At 48.3% G+C, this 17,425-nt stretch overlaps 2 protein-coding genes across 2 annotated transcripts; both read right to left on the minus strand.

Moving 5' to 3' along the window:
* Positions 1–361: 361 nt before the first annotated feature.
* Positions 362–3,599, minus strand: LOC109742538 (silicon efflux transporter LSI2). The gene is made up of 4 exons (XM_020301639.4): positions 3,151–3,599; positions 1,737–2,940; positions 1,263–1,452; positions 362–897 (listed from the first exon to the last, which is right to left on the minus strand). Exons 2-4 carry the CDS (start codon positions 2,856–2,858, stop codon positions 629–631), a joined length of 1,581 nt encoding a protein of 526 aa, XP_020157228.1. The 5' UTR covers positions 2,859–2,940; positions 3,151–3,599; the 3' UTR covers positions 362–628.
* Positions 3,600–5,433: 1,834 nt separating this feature from the next.
* LOC109742528 (uncharacterized) lies at positions 5,434–9,259 on the minus strand. The gene is made up of 3 exons (XM_020301621.4): positions 8,973–9,259; positions 8,746–8,869; positions 5,434–7,025 (listed from the first exon to the last, which is right to left on the minus strand). The coding sequence occupies exons 2-3, from the start codon at positions 8,854–8,856 to the stop codon at positions 5,850–5,852; spliced, it is 1,287 nt and encodes a 428-aa protein (XP_020157210.1). The 5' UTR covers positions 8,857–8,869; positions 8,973–9,259; the 3' UTR covers positions 5,434–5,849.
* Between the last annotated feature and the right edge of the window lie 8,166 nt (positions 9,260–17,425).

Here is a 17,425-nt window from a genome sequence, read left to right on the forward strand (position 1 = left end):
AGGACCACGAGAATGCAATATTTAGGCTATGACCTCATTAGGAACCCTTGTACGAATGCCCATGGCATCGGCGCTGCGTTCCCTTACCGCCCATGCTACGTTGATGCGCTTCCGGCATCTAAACTACCGTATTCCCATTATGGTTGGTGACCTGCCCCGTAGCGTGTAACTCGATCTACAAGGAAGAACAAGCTTACAAGCATGGTGAAGATGGACCAAGGTTGCACATGGGCTGCATTGAGCTTTGGAGGATGGCATGTGGGGACAGGGCCCACTTGGTCGGTCAACAGATCCAATTCAGTATGAATACTGACCAAATATACACCTTTTTTTTTTACTTTCTTGATTGAGATAGCAGCTATTCCAGAATGTACATCTTCCTCCTCCTCCTCCTTCTTCAATATATATATATGTATAATGTACAACCCAAAAAGCCTCCAAGCACCACCATGAATGGCATCATCCGTGCTCGGGGGCCTCCCAGCTTTTCTTTACGGTACAAGACTTACCCCGCAGGCCACAAATGACGGCCCGAACATTCACAATTTTTAAAATTTACATGCCTATATATCCATATGAATCATGTCTCCTTCTTCTGCTGTTGTGTTGATAATCATGAGGACTCTGTTCAGTTGCTCCTGATGAGCAGCAGGCCGATGCCTGTGACGATGAGCGTCGCCGGGAAGCCGAACTGGAGGTGGCTGAAGAAGGAGAGGGTATACCCGAACTGTTGGGACCGGCGCGCCTGCTCGCACACGATCAGGTTCGCTGCCGACCCCAGAAGGGACAGGTTGCCCGCCACCGTGCTCACCCAAGCCAGGATCAGCCAGGCGTTGGTCTCCGCCGCCGGGGAGATGGCCGCCGCCGACGCCGCCACCCGTGCGCCGAGCAGCAGGACTGCAGCAAAGAAGAATGCAATGCAGAGTCTGTCAGTAGCATGTTTGGTATGTTTGTGGTGCAGGGAATTTGGCATGTTCAGCTGGTCCTCTTGTTCTTTAGTAGAATGAATGATTGGCCGATCTGAAAGATGTTGGGACCTGACAGTCTGGCTAGCATCTAACACATTCAGAAATAATTGCACAAGTGATCCAAAAATGAATCGTGCCATTGTTTGGTGTCCCTTAATTACAGTTTGGAAGCATCTATGAAATTTGCGCAAAATTAGATTAAATGCACTCTAATTTCCATATATTACGACAGATGGCGTCGAAATGGCAGTGGAGCATGTTTTTCAGGCAATGGGAGGGGGGAGAGGAACTAACCGGTCGGGACATTCGACGCAACATTGGAGAGGAGAAGGATGACCAGGGCGAGGATGACCACCCCGGTCGGCGTGTCGATCCGTGCGTAGGGCTCCATGAACTCCCAGAAGGTGCTGGGAATGCCGGTCTTGTTGAAGCCGTCCACGGTGATGAACATCCCACAGAAGAAGAGCAGCAGTGGGTAGGAGACCTGAAATTTGTTTTTCAGCAGCACCACAGTAAGCAACAACGAATGGGATGTACAATACTAGTTAGTAATTCTGGTGTGAGTTTTAGTTTCAGAATTTCAGAAACAACACACTGACCAATCCAATTTGCTGTGAGCAGGTGTAAAATTCGATCAAACCATTTGAATAATTTCAATCAATTGTAAACAAAAGTTTCATTCAAGATGGGAACTGATGAATTCAATTCGCAGACAAGCTGTTGGTTCAGTTTAACTGAAGACGGACAGACAGACAGAGAGACAGTTACCTTCTCGAGGCAGGGGCGGGCGTCCTTGAAGTCGAGGACGATGAGCGCCAGGGCGGCGGTAATGGCGCTCCAGGACATGTTGAGCCCCAGCAGCAACGCCACGAGCATGCCGAAGGTGATGGCGTAGACGCACGTCTTCCACAGCCTGTTCTTCCACTCCTCGTCCATGGCCGCCTCCTTCTCCTCCGTCGAGTTGAAGCAGCAGTACTCATCCTCCTCCTCCTTGGTGGTCACTCTGGCGGCACAGCCCCGCCTCTGGTGGATCCCGACGCCGTCGGGCGCCGCCTTGACGACGTCGCCGTTGGGCTTGACCGGCTCGCATGAGCAGTGCACCTCGCAGCCGGCCGCGTCGGGAAGAACAGAGCCGTCGGGGAGGCGGCCGCGGCGCGGGTGCGACATGGTGGCCGGCGAGAAGCGGTGGGAGGTGACGTCGTCCTCGTCGACGACCTCGGCGGGGAGCGCGTCGTGGTGGGAGGACACGTCGACGCACTTCTCGTCGGACAGCTCCCGCCAGTAGAGGCAGAGCAGGATGGCGGCGTTGACGACGACGCCGACGAGCGTGGCCGGCAGGATGCCGAAGACGAAGTCGCCGAAGGAGATGCCGCTCTGCACGGCGATGACGAGGTTCTGCGGGTTGCCGATGGGGGTGGCGGCGGAGCCGATGTTGGCCGAGGAGGCGAGCGCGAGGAGGAAGGGCTTGGGCGGGAGGTTGTTCTGGCGGGCGATCTTGAGGATGAACTCGGTGAGCACCACGCAGCAGGTGTCGTTGGTGAAGAGCGCCGACGCGAGCGCGGAGACGGCGCAGGTGCGGAGGAGCAGGTCCTTGCCGCCCTGGCTCCGCCACGAGAGCGCGCGTCCCAGGTGGCGGAACATGTCGGCGCGCTCCAGGTAGACGCTGACGACCATGGTGCCGAAGAGCAGGCCGAGGATGGGCAGGTCGACGGCGGCGTAGGCCTCGTCGGCGGTGATGACGTTGAGGAGCACCATGAGCATGGCCCCCAGCAGCGACCCCGCCGTGCGGCCGATGGGCAGGAAGGGCACCGCCGGGAACACCGCCAGCACCCAGAAGATGCCGAACGCCGCCGTCCCCAGCGCCACCTTCACCGCCGGCTCCATCGCCATTATATTGCCCCCACCCCCAAGATCCAAATCTCTGCTTCTCCTCTACACTACTGATGAATCTGCAAGAATCTCCTCTCCACTCCTGCAGATTCGATTCAAGAACAGCGAGCGACCTAACTAATCATCCACCTAGAAAGAAATCTGCAATCTGTGGCCTAGCTATGAACAGGAGCTAAGATCTGCAACCACCGGCTCGCAAAAACAGAGCTGGACAAGAAGCAGAGCAAGCTCCAACCAACTAATGGTGGGGGCGCAAGCGGCAATCATGCATGCGCCAACAGCACGTACGTACCAATCCGGAAGCCAGCAGCCTCGTCAGCTAGAAGCCTCCATCTCCATGGATGGATGTATCCCAAGAACACGCTGAGGAGGAGGACGACGATGAGGAAGAGGACGACGATGAGGAGGAGGGAGGAGGAGCTCGTGGAGAAACTACTTGTCACCGGAGGAAGTTAACAATGGAACACTTGGCAACGAGGCATTGACCACTTGGCGAGCTCCACATGGCCTCCTAGTAGATTGCCCGCCATGGATATTATTTTCTTGCCTCTCTCCCCACCAGTCGATGGGATGTCTGCAACCAAATGAGGAAAATATTTTTCTGTATTTCCAGAAACAGAGAAATGTGGTTGGCTCATGTGGAGCCGCCCCGGTGCTCTCACCGCGTCCTCACATGCATGGCCATGGCTATGATTAGGGAGAAGGGAGAAACTGTTGCCAGTTAAGCCATGGAGGTGGACTGGGCTTGGATTTTTGTGGCGCCAGGAATAAGATACAATTTTTGCATCACTCTTTTTGTTCTTGGTTTCACTCCTTAAACTATGATGATCACTGGGGTTTGATTTTGATTGGGCGTGAATGGTGCAATGGTGCCTGAAAGGGAGAGGTGAAAAATTATTTATGCTGGTACAAAAAGACTTGCTCTTTGACTTGGTTGTAGAGAATGATTAGGGGTAATTAGTGAGGTCACTTTCGCCTTCTGCTGGCACAAAATTGACAGGTTAATTAGACAGAGAAGTAACTGTCTGGCTTGGATACCATTCTATTACCAGTGAGGTAACCTTTGGTATTACTACTATTCTCCTACTAATGTAGATATCACAATGATTGACCGGAGGAAATCGCAAGAACACCGCCGGGCCCTGAGACTGCCATGGCGATGGCGATGGCGATGGCGATGGAGATGGAGGTGTGCACGCGTTCACCGGGGGTGGCGCGACGGCGAAGGGAGAGGGGGGAGCTGGATTAGATTATTGATTGCTGATGTGGAGGGTGGTGGGATGTGATTTGGGGGTGCTTGGTTATGTTTGGTGCCGGATCAACGTTATCCGTCCCTTGTCTGAACCCTCAGCCATGCACACCCCCATGTTCCTGTGCTCAATTAATTGACTCATCACCTTAAAACTAATCATGTCCTGTTGCTTCTCCTTAAACTTCACCTTGTTGATCATGGAGAGGGAGGGGAAGAGTGCTACGATATTTCCTGTTTCCTGCTGCGCCGGCTCGCTTTCGACCGGACGTGGATTGGTCGAGATGCTGACCTGCTGGGCCCACCAGGAGGAAGAAGAAGAGGAGAAAAATATCACCGCATGATTGATGTTCCATAATGAAGCTTGGTGCCACCTAATGTACTCTTGTTGCCACCTGGCCGGCCGGCCGGCCAGCCTACACTAATGAATCGTACAAGTTCATCCCCATAATTTTTCTGAATTAGACCCAAGATTGATATGATCATCGAAATTATCGTACGACGGGACGAGACGAGAGCCGAACTCGTTGTCGTCTGCATATTATTGAATTAGACTATGATCGTCAAAATTATCGTACGACGGGACGAGACGAGCGCATATTTGTTGTTGTTGTTGTTGTTGCCGCCGCCGCCGCCGCCATTGTTGTTTGCTTCTTCGAAGACACAGATTCCTTTTCCCTCTCTTTTTAACTTGCTGAGACTGACGTCGTGGTTTAACGGCACCCCTTGACGATTCTTGGGGGTCATGATATTTAGTAATTAGTACTACGATTATTTCCCGTCTATTTACTCAACTGTCTCGTGATCTCCATGTGATCTCTCTGCTGGCCCATCTCATGCGTCAGACAGTAGTAGCTTCCGGCTAGAGATTTGCAGACTTCTCAAAGGGGGAAGGCCCCTTTCAGGATCTCTCTTTTATCTGTCGTTTTGATCCTATTCAGGTTCTTGCAAACTGCAGCAAAACAACATGTATATACCCCAGAAAAGTTAGATTGAAGAGACAAAATGCTCCGCACCGTCGCAAAACATTGACATCGGAGCCATTGCCGACCCGTGTGCACTCCTTGGATGGTGCCCGGCAAAATATTGGCATCAGAAACCACATGGTTCAACCAAGGCACAGCCTGGATGATTCTCCTTGTAATTTCAATATCCACACCAACAGGCACAGAAGATTCATGTCATGAACATCAGAGTGGTTCTTTCTGATGCTATCCCGATCAATCAGCCAGCCACACTGATGAACAACAGAGTAGTAATTTCTCATGTGAGATAAGGATCAGGGTAGAACATGGCTCCACCTGACGATGCTGCTGAGAGGAACAGTTCTACAATTCTGGCTAGGTTTATTATGTACATAAACAGCATCATCAGTCCAACAGCAGCTAGCAAGCGAGTTAAAAACAGGATTACAACACACGCTGCTACAACGGTAAAAGTATTTGCGGTTTGGTTTTATAACGACGACGACAATAACAACAACATCAACACATGGAGGGAGGGTTCCAGGATCTGCATGCATCACCACCTTTGGTCTCTTTATATGAATGATGATTAGCTGGACACTGAATTACTTACCACTATAATCTAACTTTAACTTGCCACTACAACCTGAATGTTTGCATAGGTTTTGGCGCCTCCTGCAGTTGAGATGATGGTATCTTCCTGTTTGCATTGCAGGAGCAAAAGAAGCAAAAAGAAACTTGTATCTTCCTGTTGTAAGGTTATGGTCAGTGCAACGGTTAGCTGACCCCTGGCTGCGCCACTGGACGGAAGGACCAGCTCTTCCTCGGCTCCGTTGTGATTGCGGCCACCTTCTCGTTCGCCCACCAGTCGGACCCGAGCGCGCCCGTCTCCTCCACGTGCGGGGCGTCGACGTTGCTGAACTTGAACTCTTTGGCCAGACGGAGGGACAGGGAGCGCCGTGCTTTCTCGGGCAGGTCATGGTATGTTTCATCAACGTACAGCCCTGCCCTTGTCTCATTGGATTCTCTGGAGTGATCGCCAGTATTGCTGGATGGAAGGTGGAAAGATGATGCAGCAGATTCTCCAGAAATGGCGGTCTTCTTCTCCAGGCACCGGGCGACATCCTCCACTGTCAGCTCGAATGAGACCCGGTGATCCATAGCATGATCATTGTTTTGGAGACGTGCAGAGAAGTCCACGACAGGTACAGCTGCTGTAATGTGGCCATCCAAAAGGGAGCCACCATTCCTCATATGGCGAGGTATCAACTTCTGTGTGGCAATGCCCTCGCCATCCAGGATCTTTGGGGGCTCACGAACTGGGAAGGAGGGGAAAGTGCTGTTTGAGGAAGTCTGCAACTCAGGGTCAGGGAATGGGGAGCAGGTGCCAGAACAAGCAGAACTTGGAGATATGAGACGCCCTATTGGGCTCTCAGGGTACATATGGTATGAGTGAAGTTCACCCCTTTCCCCATTCTTGCTGCTGTTGAGTGAAGTCAGAAGCTTTGCATATGGCACCTCAGGCGAGGAAGGGGTTGTCAGATGAACAGACTCTGGTGGGGGAGTGAAAGGAGCTGTTGAAGGTTCAGTTGTGAAGGCCGAGAAGATTGGAGGGGAGACTACCTGTGTCTCATGTGCATATGGCCCAATAGCAAAGATGGATGGAGGACCTGTGGGTGACGGAGAGTTTGGCGAGCGAGGCGAAAAAGATGGAGGGCCCATTGGTGATTGTATAATAGATGCAGATCCTGATTGGAGGAAAGAGGCGGGCGATGATGGAGGTGCAACAAAGGGGAAGACCTGGGGAGGTGGATGATTTGGAATCTCTGGCACCGGTGCATCTATCCTCTGAGATGCAGATTCTGGGACAAGGACCGCATGGCTGATGCGCCGGTCATTCTTTTGAGCTCCAAAGCAGAAGTATGCGCTCAACCAATCAGTCCATTTCCTTCTCTGCAATTCAACAATACTACTCATTAGTACAGAAACAAAGGGCTGTCATTGCGCAGTCTTTAAACAAAGGATATAGCATGTGGCAGCATAAAATGTTCACAAATAAACAAGGCACCTTAATAAAGTATGAATTGAAGAGTTCAATGCCTACGTATAATCAGGATCATATGCACTTTCCACAGACATATACATTCTATACTAAATCGTCTCCCTTAGCTCCTCAGTATAATCAACAACAATATGCAACTTCCACACAATTATTGTAAAAATCAAAGCAGACATGAGTGAAATTATTATCTGCTGTTTATGTGATGAAATATAGAAAAGTGAAACATCATACTGGTTAGCCTGAAACTAACCCAAAAAATAGTAAAGGTAAATCATACAAGTCACCCAAAATTACAACAGGTAGCTCAGCCGGATGGAGTTGTAAACAAGGGAGAAACCATAATTCCAGCCACAACTGTAACATATACTCCCTCCGTCCCAAAATTCTTGTCTTAGATTTGTCTAGATACCGATGTATCAAGTCACGTTCTAGTATTAGATACATCTGTATCTAGACAAATTTAAGACAAGAATTTTGGGACGGAGGGAGTAGATACCACATACTTGTTCCTTTTTATGTAGTTAGTCCCCACTTAAAGTCACAGGGTTAAAATCATAGCTCCACTACTAAGGGATCTCACATCAGCAAGTGCCGGCTGATATTGTAATAAGACAGACACTACGAATACTATTTGTTTCATGTGGTCCAAGCTAAAAGTACTGGAGAGTAGCAATCATAGGTGCACTGCATTACCTTAATTTTTCATGAACAGACAAAACTGTGACTAACTAACATAACAGGACGAATGCCTAAACAGCAGGCCATGCATTAAAAAAGGAGTAACTAACGCCAGGGATTAAAAACAGAAATAATAGCTGGTGGCATATCGCCAGCTAAGAGAGAATATTTTTGTCCCATCTGGTCCTCTCAACAATTCAAACTGACCGTTTCAGCTATGGTGGCCTTAATTCCATGCAAGTATTCAGTGCTGATAGTTGTTTCATCCGAGGCCAAAAGTGGCAAACAGTATAAACAAATCTGAAGAAAAAACATGTATTGCAACTCCCAATAAGAATACAGGGCAGGTGCAAAACTTGATTTCATATCAGTTTTGCCCACCATAAAAGTCCTGAGACTTCCACCACGTATTGTTAAACGATGTCACCAAAGCTTACAAGTCAACTTAGTGAAGGTGAAGCAAGCAAACCTGCCCGCAATGATCTACTAGTGTGCAACTACCATTTGAAAGCACACAACTAACCTGTGTAATTAACCTCCCATCCTAACTCGCTCATGGAGTCAGTAATCTGTAACATGTGTTTCCCATTTGAACTCTAATAGTTGTACAGAATGTGTACCTATTACACAGCAAGCAGGTACCCGGCATGCACATGTGAGTTGGCGACCAGGCGATATCATAACGAGATGCATCAATCATGCCCAGCTCTCGTCGTGGCACAAATCAAATGGCGCAAAGTAGCAGTCGACTATGTTGAGATACCCAAACCAGCGATTCCAATTCAAAAACAGAGACAGACGATGCATCTACTAAGCAACCGTGAACTCTGCCGCAGCAGCATAACGATCAGAGCAAGCTCGCTAAACGACCCAACCAGTAGCGACATGTAGGATACCAAAAATTCACACAGAGGGCAGGGTCGAAGCACGAACCGGCTCCACGGTGGGCTGCCTGCGGCTCCCGGCGGTGACAATGGCCGCCGCCGCCGCGTTCACGGTGTCGACGCTGTTGTGCACGGGCCTCATCTCGCTCCCACGCTCCATCGGGTCACGCACGCTGCAAGGGAGAGGAAGAGCAGCGAAGATTCGCATCAGAGACCAGAGCAAAATCAAAAGCAAGAGCAAAGTAATAACACTCCAGGCAAGGCAGGGCTCCTCACCGCCGAAGCAGGCGGCCCCGGAGCAGCGGATCGGGCGGATCTCCCCTCCGCCCCCGAGCGGCGCAGGGGACGCCTCCCCAGCCGGAAGAGCGGAGCTCCTCCCTCCTCCCTCCCGCCTCCCGGGATCAGGCGGCGGGCTGCGGCGGCGGCATGGATCGGCGGGATCGGGGCGGGGGAACCGTGGGCGGGGCCGGATCCGAGCGCGACGACGACGGCGAGGAGGAGGGGGTTGGGGACTGGAGGGGACTCGACTCGCCTTCCTCTGATGATGATTACTGAATGAAACTAATTGAAATTTTTAGGATGGGGATTCTTATACCGCTGCTCGGGTCAAACACGCCATTAGCCCTCCGCGGATTTACCATCCTGCCCCTGCCTGCTTTCCCACTGTCTAGTCTCTTCTCCTAAAAAAGGAAGGTTTCATGCCCTGCCAAAAGCTCATTTGAAATGACATTGAAAAACTTCTATTTATACCGGTCATCAGTGGTCAGATCGTGTTGATCCAACGATCTAGATTGTTTCGGTGTTAAATGCTTAATATTTTTAGCATGTAATTAATATCGTTCGTAATGGTAATATATATAGTCGCTGGTCATGCAATTGACGCGAAACTAATATCCTGCCTAATACAGCGTGCTGTTGATGTCCTACCAAATATCGGCGTGTATTGCTGGTACGTAATTACTAGTTGTGTCAAACAGTTTGAAAATGTCGCGCAATGCTTGGAGTTGCAGGATGGTTTGGCCGCGTGTTCATTTTTGTGGTATGTTATAGATGATGCACAGACTAGGAGAGATTGTGTACGTATGGATAATGGGCATCCATACCCGCAAAATATATGAACAGGACATGAAAACAAAATTTTGCACATGAGTAACCCAATGGATACCCCCAAAAATAATAAATTGAAATGACTACTATGACACATGGGGTCAACATCCAACTCCTATGACCCAATTCTAAATCATATATTCTCTGAACCGACCATGGCTCATAGGCCCACCATCACCTGCTCGCCACACCTCCTATGTCATATGTGACTACTAAAAACAATGAAATATCAACTCATCGCCACTAGACTCCCGTCCAACTCTCAATCCAGTGATCGCCAATTCCCACCGTCGCCTCTCACTGTGTCGGGCTTCCCACGAGCCGCCGCTCATACTCGCTTGATGCCTTCAAGAGGCCAACAATTCATAGAAGGTCGTGTCGGTGCTGTACTGCTCACTCATCATCACTTGAATTTTAAACTCATTCTCTATCTTTTTAAAAATTTAAATGGTATATATTGTACCCGTTGGATAGCTGATGGGTATGGCTATGGATGTCAATTTATGTTCATGGGTATTTTTCATCAAGTTTAGATAACTTACCACATGCGTCGCATGGTATGTGTCCTTGTGTTTCAAGTTGATAGCCGCCAAGTCAAAGAACTTATGCTGATAGTAGTAAGAAAAGTAAGTTTTTTCTTTTCTTTTCCATTCGCCAAATCTTGGCTAGACCATAAGTTTGGTCCATCAATATGGGAAACTTACTTTAGTATTTGGCAACGAATGGTGCTGTGTTGAACACACAACGAAAATAGAATGCGCAAAAGCGGTTCTTTGACCTCGACTCACGTAAGTGGCAACCGATCAAAATTACCCCACCCCGAGGGCATTTAGGTCAGAGCGGGGTGCAGATGAGATGGCGCTATCCATCCCCACGTGTGCGTGTGGTGAGGCAGCGGCAGAGCCAGCCAGCAATCATGGCCGCACAAACCCCCCAACCCGCACATCCGCGTCGCTCTCAGGCCCCTCCTCTACCCCACCCGTCGGCGGCACGGGTAAGCCGAGCCCGCGGTGGCCGGCGTCGGACCAGAGGGAGAGGCCGCCCCGCCGCGCGCCCCTCGTGCGGCCCCCGGTGAAAAAGGCGCCTTTCTTTCCTTTTTTCCTTTCTCGCCCTTTTCCGTCTCCGCTCGTCCGCTGGCGGCTTTTCGCGCGAATCTTCTCTCGCCGCTTTTGTTCGTGTATTTATATTTTAATTACGCGTTGCCGCTCCGTACGCGTACGCAAGGGAATAAACTACCGGTGGCGGTAGTGTGGTTCGGTCACCCACTGGCGCCGGACAGCGTGGCCCTGCGCTGCACACGTGCACACCTTCCCCTCTTCATTTTTTTCCTCTTTAGAAAAAAAAAATCTTCACATGCATACATGTCCATCATTCTCTCTCTCTCTTTTTTTGGATTCTCTTCTTGTAATGGCACTGCTAGTGGGCGTAACCCAGCCCTATTATATTTAAGAAATCGGTCACAGCTTAGCATCTCTCCAGGCTGAATACCTTGATTATTCATGGCATACCCGAAAGGAAAAGAAACACAGCAGTAGCTAGCTAGCTAGAGCTGGCTGCTATATTGCGGTTGGGAGCGATGTTTAGTTGGAGCTAACCTCATATGAATGATCAAGGTATTTTAATTTTTAAAGCGGCTAGCCTGCAAGTAGACCTGGAAGCAGCATGCATGCATGCATGCATCCGCAAGCAGACGGACGCGTACGTGCGGGTGTGTACGTGTTTTGTCTGATTATTAGGATGATGCATGGTGCGTACACGGACATGAGCTGAGTAGGAGTATTATTCATGTAATCTTGATTGATGGTCGAGCGATCCGGCCAGCTAGCCATGCATGCATGATCCTGTCAACCTCTACGTACCACGTACGTACCCTGGTGGGATGGGATGGTATTCGTCCATGTACGTATACATTGGTTAGTCTGCAGCCTGCCAGCGACTCACTCGGTGGAATGTCAACCAGCTCTCTTTCCATGCTACGTGCCCAATAATGCACTCATGCATGCATTATTTCTAACTAGAGGCTAACGCGCGCTTCGCGGCGCCATTCTTCACACGCATGATTAACTCTTTTGTATCTGGTAGACTATTGTGATCGCTTGTTTTGTTTGGATTTTATCCTTGTTGGCTTGTGTTTTAGTTATGTTTTGGTGGTGTTTTTTCTCGTTCGTATATCTCGTGTCAGGTTGCCTCCGGAGACAATATTTGTTCAGAGAGGAGAGTGAAGTTGTTTGATGTGTGATTCTGATGTATTTACATGTTTCGACCTTGATATTAGTCGTTGGTGGTGTTTGGGCCTCTTGGGAGCTCCTATACCACGCCAAAACCGTGAAATTGGTGCTATAACACTTGCATATGGGCCGGCCCATGAAGCTCTCGGTTGCTTAGCTTCTTTTTCCGCTCGTCCTACTACCAGCTCCATAATAATTGGTTATCTTTTTTTATTTGCAAGTGCTAATTTAATTAAAATATTTTCAAGGATTTAAAAATGTTGCAAATTTAAAATCATTTATTTTAGAAAAAGGTCTTGAATTTAAAAAAAATTGGTTTCAAATTTAAAATGTTCACAAACATTAAAAATGACTGTGAACTTAAAAATATCCACGAATTTAATAAATAATAATGAATCTGAACAAAATGTTAAATTAAAAAAAATGTTTTTAATACTCACAATTTTTCTCATGAATAAGCATGTGAAAAGAAGAGAATAGGAAATAAAACTAAATAAGTAGCACATAATCTTACATGTGGGGCCCTTAGCGACCCCACAACCCCCAAAGCACCACAACGCTTCAAATCATGGGAGCTTAGTATCTGTACAGTCGATATGTATGATATATATGGCTGTACGCATATGTACTCACCTGGTCATCGAAGGCAGCTACGACGATGGATTCAAGCAAATCAATTACTTAATAGGTATCTACTCCCTCCGTAATTTAACATAAGACGTTTTTTTTACACATTTACATACATATATAAATTCTTAGATCCTCTCACAAAGCATGGATCCAACTAGAAAACCACTGAAAGAAACATAACTTTTCCCTCCCCTCCATCAGTTGACGTTCATCCAGCATATACATGAATATGATGAATGCATCGTTGCAACGAGCTGAGTACTCTTCATCACGCTTGCTCGATCTCTTCTTTCCAAAGAGTTGCATACTATGGACCCGATTGCCGACAGTAAGAGCATCTCCACTCGTTCGGCCCCCCAGCGCATAGGCCGGCGCTATTTCGGGCGCCCGCCCGGTGCTTTTTAGGCCCTGGGGCGATCTAGCTCCCAGCCACGCCCCCCAAGTCGCGGTAAATTCAAATTTGGTCATTCTCACTTCAAAAAAAACACCACAGGTCCGGCGATCAGCGGCCCAGTTCGGCCATCACCTTTGCCACAGTTCGGCGATCAGATGAAAAGTTCGGCGTACAAAAAAATAAATGACGCGTGGGCAACGCATCAAACGGCGGGGTCGGCCTCCGGCATCGGCGGAGTCGGCGTGCGTGGGCTTGGCAGCGTCGGAGCAGCTTCTGTGCTAGGCGGCGTCGGCGTGGCTTCTGTGCTGTTGGGCGTCGTGGAGGCATCATCGCTCGGGCTTCGCGGCGTCGTCAGCGTGGGCGTGGGAGTTGGCGGCGCCGTCGATGGCAGCTGGTTCAGGATGAGGCCGTGCTCTGCCAGGTACCATGCCTTGAGCTGCTCGTCGTTGCTCTGGAGCATGTCCGCCCCGCACATCAGGAAAGCCAGATCGGTGTTCCTCTTCTTCGCGGCGACGTTGGTCTGGAGTAGGTCGAGCTTGACGGCACTGTTTGTCATCAACGCCGACCACCGCGCCTCGGTCTTCTCTTCACGCAGGGCGGCCCGGGCCTGTCGTCGGCGAGGCAATGATCGATGGACTCTTGCACCCGTGCGGTAGCCGAGTCGGCGTGTTTCCCCTTCTTGGCCCCTTTGTTGCCTTCTGGGCGCCCGTCGCGCACGCCCGACGTCGGCGCGTCCGGCTTGTAGGTCTCCTTGGCCTTGGCGAGGGTGCGCCGGGTATCCGCCCACTACTCGCACTTGTCGATACGCTTGAAGACGTGGAGGTACTTGAAGTCTTGATCGCTGCTGTCCTGGCGAAACATGGCGAACATCCGCAGCAGCTCTGCCGAGGATCAAATAGTTGGCGGGCGCGCACACGGTGAAAGAAAGGGGGAGACCGGTGTGCCGTCCCTGATCCTCCATGCTCGCGCCGCTCCCCGGGCGAGCCGCGATCTCCTCGACGATCCCATGCCATTTGTTACACGCCGTTTGTATGAGCCCCCAATGGTTCGCCATTGCCTTCGACCCGCGCTGCATGTAGACGCCTTTGAAGTAGGGGTCGACGAGATTGCGCTAATCGAACTCGGCCTTGATGCGCTGATACGTCTCCAACGTATCTATAATTTTTTATTGTTCCATGCTATTATATTACCCATCTTGGATGTTTTATATGCATTTATATGCTGTTTTATATGATTTCTGAGACTAACCTAGTAACCTAGAGCCCAGTGCCGGTTTTTGTTTTTTCCTTGTTTTTGAGTTTTACAGAAAAGGAATACCAAACGGAGTCCAATTGACGTGCCAATTTTTGATGATTTTTTATGGATCAAAAGAAGCCTCCCGAGTAAAAGAGTTGGGCCAGAAGAGTCCCGAGCCATCCACGAGGGTGGAGGGCGCGCCCCCCTATCTCGTGGACGACTCGGAGACCCCCCCCACTGACGTGAGACCGACACCAAAAATTCCTATAAATACAGAAACCACCAGAAAGAAATCTAGATCGGGAGTTCCGCCGCCGCAAGCCTCTGTAACCACGAAAAACCAATCGGGACCCTGTTCCGGCACCCTGCCGGAGGGGGAATCCCTCACCGGTGGCCATTTTCATCATCCCGGCGCTCTCCATGACAAGGAGGGAGTAGTTCACCCTCGGGGCTGAGGGTATGTACCAGTAGCTATGTGTTTGATCTCTCTCTCTCTCTCTCTCTCTCTCTCTCTCGTGTTGTTGATTTGGCACGATCTTGATGTATTGCGAGCTTTGCTATTATAGTTGGATCTTATGATGTTTCTCCCCCTCTACTCTCTTTTAATGGATTGAGTTTTCCCTTTGAAGTTATCTTATCGGATTGAGTCTTTAAGGATTTGAGAACACTTGATGTATGTCTTGCATGTGCTGATCTGTGGTGTCAATGGGATATTCACGTGATCTACTTGATGTATGTTTTGGTGATCAACTTGCCGGTTCAGTGACCTTGTGAACTTATGCATAGGGGTTGGCACACGTTTTCGTCTTGACTCTCCGGTAGAAACTTTGGGGCACTCTTTGAAGTTTTATGTGTTGGTTGAATAGATGAATCTGAGATTGTGTGATGCATATCGTATTATCATACCCACGGATACTTGAGGTGACATTGGAGTATCTAGGTGACATTAGGGTTTTGGTTGATGTGTGTCTTAAGGTGTTATTTTACTACGAACTCTAGGGCTGTTTGTGACACTTATAGGAATAGCCCAATGGATTGATCGGAAAGAATAAGTTTGAGGTGGTTTCGTACCCTACAATAATCTCTTCGTTTGTTCTCCGCTATTAGTGACTTTGGAGTCACTCTTTGTTGCATGTTGAGGGATTGTTATATGATCTAATTATGTTATCATTGTTGAGAGAACTTGCACTAATGAAAGTATGAACCCTAGGCCTTGTTTCAAAGCATTGCAATACCGTTTACGCTCACTTTTACCACTTGCTACCTTGCTGTTTTTATATTTTCAGATTACAAAAACCTATATCTACCATCCATATTGCACTTGTATCACCATCTCTTCGCTGAACTAGTGCACCTATACAATTTACCATTGTATTGGGTGTGTTGGGGACACAAGAGACTCTTAGTTATTTGGTTGCAGGGTTGCTTGAGAGAGACCATCTTCATCCTACGCCCCCCACGGATTGATAAACCTCAGGTCATCCAATTGAGGGAAATTTGCTACTGTCCTACAAACCGCTGCACTTGGAGGCCCAGCAGGTTGTGTAGTAGACATGAAGCTCTTTTCTGGCGCCGTTGCCGGGGAGGTGAGTGCTTGAAGGTATATCTTTAGATCTTGCAATCGAATCTTTTTGTTTCTTGTTTTATCACTAGTTTAGTCTATAAAAGAAAACTACAAAAAAATGGAATTGAGGTTGCCTCATATGCTTCATCTTTTTAATGTCTTTCGTGAAAATGATGGAAAGGAAAATTGTGTCAAGTGCTAGAAGAAGAATGCATTAGAATGTTTGGCACTAAATATTTGTATGATGAGCGTGATTGCAATGTTGTTAGTATGAATTCCTTAAATATCCACGATGCTAATGATATGCAAAGCCACAAGCTTGGGGATGCTATGTTTGATGAAGATGATATTTTTAGTCCCCCAAGTTTCGATGAAAATATTTATTTTGATGATATCATGCCTCCTATTTGTGATGATTATTGTGATGACATGTATGCTATAAACAATAATGGTAACCATGAAACTTGTCATCTTGATTTTAATTTTCAATTGAATTATGCCTCACATGATAGTTATTTTGTTGAGTTTGCTCCCACTTATATTCATGAGAGCTTATGTGGAGAGTAATAAAAATTCTATGCTTGTGGCTCATGAAAAGTATGCTTTATGTGATAGTTATATTGTTGAATTCATTCATGATGCTACTGAAAATTATTATGAGGGAGGAATATATGCTTGTAGGAATTGCAATAATATCAAATTTCCTCTCTATGTGCTTAAAGTTTTAAAGTTATGCTTGTTTTGCCTTCCTATGCTAGTTGATTATTGTTTTCATAAATGTGTTAGTAATATGCTTCATGATGCTCTCTTTATGTTTCAATTCTTATCTTTTATACGAGCATCATTGAAATCATCATGCCTACCTAAAAAGGCAATAAAGAAAAGCACTTGTTGGGAGACAACCCAATATTTACCCATACTGTTTTTGTGTGTTCACATGATTAAGCTACTGTAGCAATCATGTTTTATAGCTTTTGTTTCAATAAAGTGCCAAGTAGAATGTGACGCCCCCGATTTGACCGTACACTAATCATGCACGCAAATGTGTACGATCAAGATCAGGGACTCACGGGAAGATATCACAACACAACTCTACAACATAAATAAGTCATACAAGCATCATAATACAAGCCAGGGGCCTCGAGGGCTCGAATACAAGTGCTCGATCATAGACGCGTCAGCGGAAGCAACAATATCTGAGCACAGACATAAGTTAAACAAGTTTGCCTTAAGAAGGCTAGCACAAACTGGGATACAGATCGAACGAGGCGCAGGCCTCCTGCCTGGGATCCTCCTAACTACTCCTGGTCGTCGTCAGCGGCCTGCACGTAGTAGTAGGCACCTCCATTGTCGTAGGTGTCGTCGTCGACGGTGGCGTTTGGCTCCTGGACTCCAAGATCTGGTTGCGACAACCAGATAGGAAGGAAAGGGGGAAAAGAGGGAGAAAGGCAACCGTGAGTACTCATCCAAAGTACTCGCAAGCAAGGAGCTACACTACATATGCATGGGTATATGTGTAAAGGGGCATATCAGTGGACGGAACTGCAGAATGCCAGAATAAAAGGGGGAT

Source organism: Aegilops tauschii, chromosome 6 (assembly GCF_002575655.3).
Source record: "Aegilops tauschii subsp. strangulata cultivar AL8/78 chromosome 6, Aet v6.0, whole genome shotgun sequence".
Classification (NCBI taxonomy): Eukaryota; Viridiplantae; Streptophyta; class Magnoliopsida; order Poales; family Poaceae; genus Aegilops; species Aegilops tauschii.